Source organism: Anabrus simplex, chromosome 1 (assembly GCF_040414725.1).
Source record: "Anabrus simplex isolate iqAnaSimp1 chromosome 1, ASM4041472v1, whole genome shotgun sequence".
Taxonomy (NCBI): Eukaryota; Metazoa; Arthropoda; class Insecta; order Orthoptera; family Tettigoniidae; genus Anabrus; species Anabrus simplex.
Window position 1 is genome coordinate 1634311708 of NC_090265.1, and position 12392 is coordinate 1634324099.

Sequence of the window (12392 nt, forward strand, 5' to 3'; positions counted from 1 at the left end):
TCGGAAATCACTCAGAACAAATCGAACTGCTTTTCTTTGGATTTTTTCCAGTTCTTGAATCAAGTAATCCTGGTGAGGGTCTCATACACTGGAACCATACTCAGTTGGAGTTTTAGCAGAGACTTATATGCCCTCTCCTTTACATCCTTACTACAACCCCTATATACCCTCATAACCATGTGCAGAGGTCTATACCCTTTATTTACAATCCCATTTATGTGATTACCCCAATGAAGATCTTTCCTTATATTAACATCCAGGTACTTACAATGATCCTTAAAAGGAAATTTCACCCCATCAATGCAGTAATTAAAACTGAAAGGACTTTTCCTATTAGTGAAACTCACAACCTGACTTTTAACTCGTTCATCATCATACCATTGCCTACTGTCCATCTCACAACATTACTGAGGTCATTTTGCAGTTGCTTTTATTATTCCATACAGAATAACATCATCCACAAAAAGCCTTATCTCTGATTCCACTTCTTTACTCATATCATTTATATACATAAAAAATATAAAGGTCCAATAACACTGCCTTGAGGAATTCCCCTCAATTATTACAGGGTCAGATAAAGCCCTGCCTACTCTAATTCTCTGAGTTCTATTTTCTAGAAATACAGCCACCCATCCAGTCACCCTTTTGTCTAGTCCAATTGCCAGTAGTCTCCCATGATCTACCCTATCAAATGCCTTAGATAGGTCAATTGTGATACAGTCCCATTTGACCTCCTGAATCCGAGATATCTGCTATATCTTGCTGGAATCCTACAAATTGAGCTTCAGTAGAATAACCTTTCCTAAACCCAAACTGCCTTTTATCAAACCAGTTATTAATTTTTCAAACATGTCTAATATAATCAGTAATAATGCTTTTCCCAAAGCTTACATGTCGAACTGACTGGCCTGTTATTTCAGCTATATGTCTATCACCCTTTCATTTATACAACAGGGGCTACTATAGCAACTTTCCATTAATTTGGTAGAGCCCTTCATGCAAACAATAATCAAATAAGTACTTCAGATATGGTACTACTGTATATCCCGACCCGTTGTCTTTAGTATATCCCCAGAAATCTTATCAATTAATAATGAAAAACCTTGTCCATTGCAGAACAATGGGAAGTTTACCATATCTCATACAGTATAAGTCTCATATTCCACCCGATAAATACATAAATTTTGTATTGATAACATCCCCTCCTTTGAATTATAGAGTGAACTAAGGATGGTGAAATGAGAGTTTCCTAGTTTGGAATGTGGCCTGCAGTGGTAAAATCATAGGGGTTTTTGGTACAATACACAACACCTTTTCCTGAAACGTGTATTAGGTACTTTATTTCTGACTGCTCTCAAGAGAGTAATATGAAGACTAAACTTGTAGATTTTTAGATAATTTATCCACTAAGTTAATATTAAAAATCATTATCATCATTTACAGTTCCAGTTTCCCAGGTACTGTTCGAGAGCCTCTTACATTCTGTCTTATTGAGATATGTTCTGTTGTTAATGATGTCCTCCAGTGTCCTTCCCCGATCAGCAATATCTATCTTTATGATGTCCATCCAGTGGGCTCTTGGTCTTCCCACCATCCATTTCCCTGCCACATGTCTCTCCAAGTTAACATAAGCTGTCCTTGTTGGCTCCATCCTCATTACATGCCCAAACCACCTCAGCCTGGACATGCTGACCTGATCTAACAATGATATCTCAATCCCAGCTTCCTTTCTAACAATGTCATTCCTTAACTTGTCCAGTTTTGTTTTTTGAATTGTGGACCTCAGGAACATCTCAGATGCCTGCAACCTTGATGAGTCCTTCTTACTGAGGGTGCAGGTTTCACACAATCACTACTGATGTCCATTTAGGGCAGTTGCCCAAGTGGCAGATTCCCTATCTGTTGTTTTCCTAGCCTTTTTTACCACAGATTAAGATTACTATGAAGTACGGTACTGGTTGAACATCATCAGCTTTGATTTTGTTGGTACTTTGGGATCCCAGTGGAGTGTTCGTACTTGTTGGTAAAAGTGGGAGCTCTTCTGCACTCTATTTGCCACCTCCTTTGTGGCCAGTGTATCTCGAGATATTAAACTGCCAAGGAATGTAAAGTTTCCCACGATTTCTAGTGGGTTATTTCCTAGCATGATGTTCGCTGGTTGTCCCTCTCTGTTTATTGCCATCTCTATTGTTTTGGGTTCGCTTATCTTGAGTTGAATTCCTGGAACTTAACCTTCCATTCATTGAGTCTGAACTGTGCTTATATATTAAAAATAAGAAGAGAAATGATTATTTCCAAAATGTTGGTGGGCTGTCTAAATATTAGATTTTCATGAAATGTTCTTGCCTTATTCTACAGTTACTGCAGTACCAGAAAATATTAGTAATTCACTGCTTGTTCTACAACAGGTGTAACATATGATGCCAACCATCCCTTTCACCTCCATGGCCATGCATTCCGTGTCATAGCTATGGACCGTGTGGGCAATTCTACAACGGTTGAGGAAGTTAAGAATCTTGATAGAGAAGGATTGATCAAAAGGAAGTTAAAAGGAGCTCCACTGAAAGACACAGTCACAGTACCAGATGGTGGCTACACTGTTGTGAGGATCAGTGCTTCTAATCCAGGTATGCACAATAATAATAATAATAATAATAATAATAATAATAATAATAATAATAATAATAATAATAATAATAATAATAATAATAATAATAAATTATAAACACTTATAAATTGCTCTATGAACAGTAATACCATCCTTCTATACTACAAATTACAAACCAAAAATAAAGAAAGGAAAGAATGAAACACTAAGGAAAAAGGGATATAAAAATTATACATACAAGTAAGCACCGGCAAAAAGAATCACTTGTCTCATGATTCAGTAACATTGTTATGTGGGTCATTTGACCAGAAAACAGATTCTTTCAGCATGCCCAGAAGTATGAGAGAAAATACAGTCATTTTTTTTTTCCTTGTGGCAACCTGTATTCAATAACATTTTCAACAATCTACAAAACCATTAAGAACAATACTTGAGACATGAGGCTGCACATTTTGAACACATTCTGTACAGATGCAGTTAGATATGTATTGCCATCATCATCTTGCATGTTACTGTATAATGATGCATCTTGATGTTCAGAGCATTTTAATACTGTTAGTGTTGCTGTATATTGTACCTCAATATCCTCTTTATTTAAGGATCTTGCCAACCTTTCAGTTAGGCCATGGAACACATAATTCTGTGCCATTTTGTGGACAGTATATGATTAAATCTTGTAAGTCTGTCTGGAATGTAGAACTTTATTCTTTCCAGGAGTTGTGAGCAATTCTCCAAGAAGTGGAAGAGTTAAAAAAAATGAAAAATGTATCATGAAATTCACAGCATTGCATTAGACTACATAGATTTAATTACTGCTCTAATACTATATAATAAATATTACCATTGAGGAGCCCTTCTTTGAATGAATATAAATTGAATAAATTTATATTGAACTGAATCCAATGTATGGATAGATTATTGGTTTGTCCAGAAAGTCCTGAGGATTTTCTTGAGTGAAAATGAAACAAATGTTATGGTTTTATTCATCAAGGTATACTCCATATTTTGTTTCATGATTTCAGTCCATCATTACAGAAATTTTAAAATTACATCCACACACAACATCAATAATTGAATACCATGGACTGACCAATTACCATTACCTTGTTTTCCTTAAATGATTTCAAACAACTTCGAAATTTATCAAACAATATTTCCCTTCATAAATGATTCCAATCCCTAATTCCTTTCACTTTATCTTCATATTATTATATTCCCTTCTTTTACAAGCTCCTCTCAAGTTTATTCATCTACTAATGTCATTCCATGCATCTCTCCATTGACAGCCCAAAGTTTGTAACATTTTTGTAGCATTACTCCTTTGTCAGGAGTCACCCAGAACAAATTCTGCTGTTTTACTTGGGATCTTTTCCAGTTCTCATATCAAGTAATCCAAGTGTGGGTCCCATACACTGAAACTGTACTCTAATTGGGGTCTTATCACACACCCTCTGTCCTCTTCAGTCTTTCTTCATTTCAATCCTCTGGCCTCTTGACCTTCCTTACTCCTTGCAACTATCACTCTTTTGGCCTTCCTCTAGGTCTCCCTCCTCCATTCTCATATTGAGCACCTTTCTTGATAATCTTTCCTCATTTATTCCCCATTTGTGCTCATACCACAGTAATCTGGTTCTTTCTATTCTAACTGTTATGGGTTCCTCTTTCCCCACCTCTCTCACTCTTTTATTCCTCCATCTGTCCAATCTTGTCATCCCAATATTATTCTTAAGGAACTTAATTTCACATGCCTGTATCATATATTTCACTCTTCCTTTCATTACCCATGACAATCAGTATAAACCACTGATATGCATATAAGGCTGTTGCCTAGCTGGCTCCCAATCAGCTGTCTACCTAGTTCAAAGTTAGAAATTTATCAAACATCTCCATTGTAAATTATTCCAATCCATAATTCCTCTTCCTATAAATGAATATTTCCCTAAATTTGTCCTCTTGAATTCCAACTTTATCTTCATATCCAAGGAAAGTATACTGTGGACCACTAGATTTCCTCGTGCATAAGTCAGTACCTATTCAAAATTTAAATCCCAACAGATTTAATTTCCCCTGATGCTTTTCTACACTCACTTAAGATAAATGCTGGTTAATACATTATTTCATGTTTCTGGAGCAGCTATCTCAAACCTTGGCCAAAATAATTATGATCACACAACCACACTCATACTGTGATAGCAGCAAAAATGTAAATACATACTTGATCCTTTGGAAATCTCTAGAAGATTAAAACTCCTCCAGCTGTGTATTTTCATACATTGAGTAAAGTTTCATCTCATTGAAAACTGTGACTTTGTTTCAGGTTATTGGCTCTTCCACTGCCATATCGAATTCCATGTTGAACTTGGAATGTCTATCGTCTTCAAGGTTGGGGAGGATTCAGACATGTTGCCTGTACCTCGTGGCTTCCCACAATGCTACAATTATGTTCCAGATGAGCTTGACTCGGAGGTCGATCAGATAAAAGAAATAGAAAATGAAGTACCCTTTGAGAGGCTTCGACAAGAGCAATCTTCAAAGGAACGTACAGTGGCATCATGCCTCCTTCTGGTGCTCATCCTATGTATACACTTATGATAGGCTGAAACAGAAAGAGTATCACAGTGAGAAATATGCAGGATGCAATGTCTTCTTTATAACATTTATATTGTACAAACCGTGGCATTAGTGGCTTGTGATAAATGGAAAAGTCAATTCACAACATAACACATTGCATGGAATTGAAAGATGATATGAGTTCAATATAGTGAAACTTTTCTATGCCAGGGAACAGTTGCTTTTCAGACTAAAAATTGAACTTACAGCATAGGCTAGTAACACTTCAGCAGACATTTTAAAAAATTACATCATCATTAGGGATGGAAGTTTGGACACTAAACGTTTGAAGTTAACTATGTAATACAAATTGTGTTTGCTTACATCAGCTCAGAGTGGTATAGGGACTTGTAGGATTCCAGCAAGATATAGCAGATAGCCTAGATTCGGAAGGTCAAATATAAAAGAGAGGGCATATAAGTTTCTGGTAAGACCCCAACTCCAGTGTATGCGACCCTCACCAGGATTACTTGATTCAAGAACTGGAAAAAATCCAAAGAAAAGCAGCTCGATTTGTTCTGGGTGAATTCCAACAGAAGAGTAGCATTACAAAAATGTTGCAAAGTTTGGGCTGGGAAGACTTGGAAGAAAGGAGATGAGCTGCTCGACTAAGTGGTATGTTCTGAGCTGTGAGTGGATAGATGGCATGGAATGATATTAGTGGACGAAAAATATTGAGTGGTGGTTTTAAAAGTAGGAAATGGATTGGAATAATTTAACAAGGGAGATGTTCAATAAATTTCCAAATGCTTTGCAATTATTTAAGAAAAGACTAGGTAAACAACAGATAGGGAATCTGGTACCTGGGAAACTGCCCTAAATGCAGATCAGTGGTGACTGACTGGTTGATAAAAATTATAGTGTGTACAACATACACAAATAATTTCAGCAAACTCATCCCAGACAAAACACTAGATACATCCACTTTTCTCACTTAGTACATAAATAAAACTCTCAAGTACCGTAAATGTGTATCCTCTTCTCAAGAAGGTGCAGCTCTTTTCAGGTGTACCCCCAATGTTGGTGAGCTGTACATACCTTTTTAGCCAAGTACCAGCCCTTCTGCCAATCTTAAATTTCTGACAGTACTAGGAATCAAACCTAGGCCCCCAAGGACAGCAGCTAATAGCACTAACTGTTGCGTTATGGAGGTGGACATTCTGGAGAGTGATACATATGAACTCATATCATTTTTCTCTACATGTTTCATAGTTCTTATACTTTTGTGAGGGACTTGGTATTTATCACCTAATTCTCTTCCTGAAAAGGATGTTTACTGGATTAAAATTATGTACCTAATGAAAAACCATTAGTAGCTTATGAGAGGTTATGATAAAATCCACAAAGCCACTACAGCCTTTATTTACCAAAGGTAAGAAAGAGAAGTCATACTGATCTGCCATACTGCACTGTCATAATCTTCTGAGGCTCGTCCTGAGCTGGTTCTAAAATACTGGTAACGCATTAAATACATTCAATATATGACTATAATATTAGTTCCTAAACACTAAGTTGGTTTTATGATAATGAAGGAGGGGACAGTTTATCATCGACTCCAAGGGGAGTGTTAAGAGTCAAAATACTGTTAGATTATTTATGCTGGGCTGAGGGGCTCAGACAATTGAGGTGCTGGCCTTCTGACCCCAACTTGGCAGGTTCGATCCTGGCTCAGTCAGGTGGTATTTGAACGTGCTCAAATACATCAGCCTCGTGTCGGTAGCTTTACTGGCATGTAAAAGAACTCCTGCAGGACTACATTCCGGCATCTCCGAAAACCATAAAAGTAGTTAGAGTGAAGTAAAGTAGATAACATTATTATTATTATTATTATTATTATTATTATTATTATTATTATTATTATTATTATTATTATTATTATTATTATTATTATTATTATTATTATTATTATTATTATTATTATTATTATTATTATTATTATTCATAGTACACAGCCAGATTAAGTATACTGTAGATTAATATTTTTGTAAATTACCTGAAACATGCTGGAGTGTTTTTCTGTATGCATGGGTGTTGGCATGGAGAAATCTTTAAAACAATATGTGTACCCAATTGAGATCACACCAATAGGGTAACAAAACATAACAACAACAACAACAACAACAAAAATCACTAATGTGTGTGACTTCTAACCTATTGACTGTGAGAGATACATGCCATTGCAGCAGATCCTTCATCTAATACAGTATCTCCAGCTGCTTAACCTATGGCACTATACGATGTCCTAGAGCTTTGCAATTTTCTTCATAAAACTGCAGTGTTGAATCTTGCCCAGGACTAGGATCAGTCCTGCCCAAGACTAGGATCAGTCCTGGGATTGTCAGATCGCCAGAGCATGGTGAACGATATTTCATATGTATCTATTTTAATGATAGCCTCCCATGATGGATGTATTCCTTGCTTATGGAATGAAAGTTTGCCTGATTTTTTACAGAGATATTATTGGACATGTGAGTATTTACAGATAATCATTAATATAACCCAAGTATTACATAAAACTGAGAGGGTAAATCATGGTATAAAGTTTGATCCATGCCACCAGCCATCAGTGTTAAGTGTTCTGATAAATAAGAACATTGCATATGGGTTCCTTTCTTAGGTAAAATAAGACTATGTTGCTATGGGCATTAAGTTCAGCAACTTTTATTTTAAGAACACCATTGGGAGAATGCAGTACTGTACTTAGAATGAACTATCTTCCACCATTGTACAAAAAACTGAAGAATTAAGATCATATGGAGGCATAACCTATAAGAAATCAATTCACAGTACAGCATTGTAAAAACAGGAACAGATCCAACCAGCATTGCTTCAGAGTATCAAATTTTCTTCTTGTTTGAGTTTAGTGTGGAGAAAAGTTTATTATAATATCAGGAGCTCACAATTGAAGATTATTAGAGTTCAACTCCAAATGTTAAAAGCTAGATCCAAACTCTGAAATAAGAGTACCATACACTCATACAAGTGATTTTTCGTTTGCCACTCTTGGCTGTGAAAACTTTTAGCATTCCACATTTATTTTAAGATTAGAGTACCGGTACTCTTAAATGTTTAAAACAACTCTAGGTTATAAAATATCACTCACAGTCTTGGTTATAGTAATGAAAAGGAGAAAACTAGGGACAATATCATGTACACTGGTGGCAACAATTCTGGAAATTTTGTAAGAAATATGGTAATTTTTGTTTTTCAAACACTCAATTAATTTCACTAGTTTGAAATTCACAAAGGACACTAAAAACATAAAAATAATTAGTTTTCACCAAAATAATTTCTCATATAAGAAAACGCTTTTTAAACCTAATGATTGTGAAAATACATGTTATGTTCAGTAAGTGTTTGATGTGTTTTGCATTCACTTTGTAGAAAGGTAGTCGGTACTTTGTTAGATGACCTTTTAATCACAGCATCATATTCTACGGGCCATAGCCTATAAGACATTGCAGATCTTCCTTGTTGACAAACCAAAAGTAGCTGTTCACAATAACTTAATCACCTGAATTTCATTACTAGGATTTCTTTTAGACTGTACAATTTTTCCCTTTGATCACAGATTTTCAGTTAGTTTAAGATCTGGGCTATTCCTAGGCCACTTTACGAACAGTAATTGCACTGCTCAACTTAGACGTCCTTTCTTAGAACCATTTCAAGAACATTTTAACTGAATTAACTGATGAGGCAGTAACAGTGGTACCTGGATAGAATCTTAACTCAGAATGAGCAAATAGATAGTCAACACTCCTAAAAAATTGCCATGATGGTGAGCACTGCTGGCCCTGCAGTCTAAGGATAGCAAACCTGCTCCTTACCTGGAGACCCCTGTTTTGATTCTTGGCCAGGTCAGATATTTTTTACCTGGATTTGAGGTCCACTCAGCCTACATGAGAACAATTGTGGAGCTACCTGATGATGAGATAGTGGCCATCAGTAGTTTCAGCTAAAATCAATCCCACTTCATGTTTGCCGATCACCTCTCTTATTTTCTGGAAAACGTTCTCATAAATTGGCTGCAAGTAATTTTTTCTCAGAGTGCTTTCATCCCATATTGACCTTTATGTGTACCTCACAAGGAATGATTTGAATGCATGATTGTTTACCTTGTGGACTGGAATTCATGACTGGATTAATGCCATGGCAAGATTTGCACTGAACTCATGCAATGACTGCAGCTTTCCAGATCCTGAAGTGAACGCGTGTACCAAAGTAGTTTACTTAAGTTTGGACTTGCAAAGTTCAATATTCTTTACATGTTTGCTACACTGAATGTGCTGGTTATTTCTGCATCTTTGATGCTAGTCATCGAACACAATATTTACTTTGCAAATTGCACATCGAAGAATGATGGCATCGGTTTTGATGCATCTTGCATTCTTCTAAAATTGCATACAACTTCTCCTTCTTAATCCTCAGCATGATTTTGTGTTGTGAAAAATATGTTCTGTTCCGGCACTGGTAAAACACTAACACTGCTAACATTAGAATACACAGTCGGTAAGTGGAACCATTAAATTCATGCCAGTTCTAACTGAACATAGTTTTAACTGGTGCAGCATCATTGTTTAAATTTGAATTTGATTTCACAGCTGAAGGCTAGCCATTCTTGCTAGGATATGAATTAATGGTGGTTTCCATAAATTATTTTATTTATTGACCATTGTTGAATTCTGATCAAACAAAATATTAAAAATCTGTTCAAGAAAGAGAAACAATTATGTCTAATATTTTAAAAACATAGATAAAAGTGGGGAAAAAGATGCTGAAGCACGAAATAAAAGGGAGAAGGTGCCATAATGTAGTAATCTCACAAAGAGGTGCAACAATGTGTTTATTTTGCTTCATTTCATGTTACAAAATAGATATATTGACCTGTGTGTATGAAAATAGCTATATTTTTGCAAACGTACTGTACCTTTTAACCACGATTGACCTATCTAAGGCATTTGATAGGGTAGATCATTGGAGACTACTAGCAAAAATGAGTGCAATTGGACTAGACAAAAGAGTGACTGAATGGGTGGCTATATTTCTAGAAAATAGAACTCAGAGAATTAGAGTAGGCAGGGCTTTATCTGACTCTGTAATATTTAAGAGGGGAATTTTTCAAGGCAGTATTTTTGGACCTTTATGTTTTCTTATATATATATAAACAATGCGAGTAAAGGAGTGGACTCAGAGATACGGCTTTTTGCAGATGATGTTATTCTGTACAGAGTAATAAATAAGTTACAAGATTGTGAGCAACTGCAAAATAACCTCAATAATGTTGTGCGATGGACAGTAGGCAATGGTATGATGATAAACAGGGTTAAAAGTCAGGTTGTGAGTTTTACAAATAGGAAAAGTCCTCTCAGTTTTAATTACTGCATTGATGAGGTGAAAATTCCTTTTGCGGATCATAGTAAGTACCTAGGTGTTAACATAAGGAAAGATCTTCATTAGGGTAATCACATAAATATGATTGTAAATAAAGGGTACATGCACATGGTTATGAGCATATTTAGGGGTTGTAGTAAGGATGTAAAGGAGAGGGAATATAAGTCTCTGGTAAGACACCAACTAGAGTATGGTTCCAGTGTATGGGACCCTCACCAGGATTACTTGATTCAAGAACTGGAAAAAATCCAAAGAAAAGCAGCTCGATTTGTTCTGGATGATTTCTGACAAAAGAGTAGCGTTACAAAAATGTTGCAAAGTTTGGGCTGGGAAGACTTGGGAGAAAGGAGATGAGCTGCTCGACTAAGTGGTATGTGATATAGATGTTGATTCCCATAGGGAACCTGAAATATTTGTTCCGAATAAGTAAATTTATAATACCAATATAGTTAGTCCGTTATTGGACATTATAAATTTTCCAGCTAACTCATTCCTGGTTGCCAGCGTTTCGCCCCAGTGTGCTAAATTGGGCTCATCAGTTGGTAAGGAGCACACCTTCCAAGACGCTTCACTAGTGCATACCGTGGAGGCCTCCACCAAATATATTGGTATTATAAGTGGTATGTTCTGAGCTGTCAGTGGAGAGATGGCATGCAATGACATCAGTAGACGAATAAGTTTGAGTGGTGTCTTTAAAAGTAGGAAAAATCACAATATGAAGATAAATCTGGAATTCAAGAGGACAAATTGAGGCAAAGATTTGTTTATAGGAAAGGGAGTTAGGGATTGGAATAACTTACCAAGGGAGATGTTCAATAAATTTCCAATTTCTTTGCAATCATTTAAGAAAAGGCTAGGAAGATGACAGATAGGGAATCTGCCACCTGGGCGACTGTCCTAAATGCAGATAGCAAGTCATTGATTGATTGACCTTAAAATCCTTTCATTACTAATGAGTATTGAAATTCCTTCTTATATTTCTTTTATTGTATGCTATGCACAAAGACACTATGTGTGAAGTATTTCTGGGAGTATACATTGATGGACAACATCGCATCACAATATGTTATCCTTATCCTGCACCCCCTCTCTTAAGGAATTAAAAACTCTGAAACAAAATCTGTGTTATGCAGTATATATATGATATCTAAGTTTGTATGATTCATCTTCAGAGTTATAAAATATGAACTACATTAAATGATCAATATGGTTAATTAAAAATATAGCAGATAAGAAAAGTGGCATATTGTAAGTTTGTATATAGATTTTATATTTGATTGTATCAATCATTTCAAATGATATTAAATATCAACCATGTAAAATAAAAATAGTTTTGTAACAATATCTCAGGTGTCTTTTATTCTACAGTTCCTGATCCCAATAACCAGATTAACGGGAGTAAGTCAGCCAAAATTGGGGCAGATATGAAAATTGGGGAAAATGAAGACATTTAAAGAAGTGATGGAGGCATCAGAAACATGTTTTGGAAAGGAGAGAAGAATCCCATACAAGCCTTGAGAGACAGCAGGTATTCTTAACTTAAGGAAAGATAGGAGGAAATGTAAAATTTCCAGTAATCAATATGAATACAGGAAATATAGGAATAAGATTAACTGGAAAACAGAGAGGGCATGAAAGGAATGGTTAAAAGGTAAATGCAAAGAAATAGAAGAAAATATGGCCAAAGGTAACACAGAACAAGCTTATACGGAAATGAGAAGATGGTCCAGAGAAGACCAAAGACACTGGAAACAGTCAAAGATAATGAGGGACAGTAATAATA

General features: G+C 35.9%; 1 protein-coding gene across 1 annotated transcript in view; it reads left to right on the plus strand.

Annotated features, from left to right (window-relative positions):
- LOC136858624 (uncharacterized) overlaps positions 1-11946 on the plus strand; it is a 132397-nt gene extending 120451 nt beyond the window's left edge. The window contains exons 10-11 of the mRNA XM_067138322.2: positions 2409-2627; positions 4926-11946. Coding sequence (XP_066994423.2) covers positions 2409-2627; positions 4926-5200 — 494 coding nt within the window. The 3' untranslated portion in view covers positions 5201-11946. The remainder of the gene's footprint in view (positions 1-2408; positions 2628-4925) is intronic.
- The last annotated feature ends 446 nt before the right edge of the window (positions 11947-12392 follow it).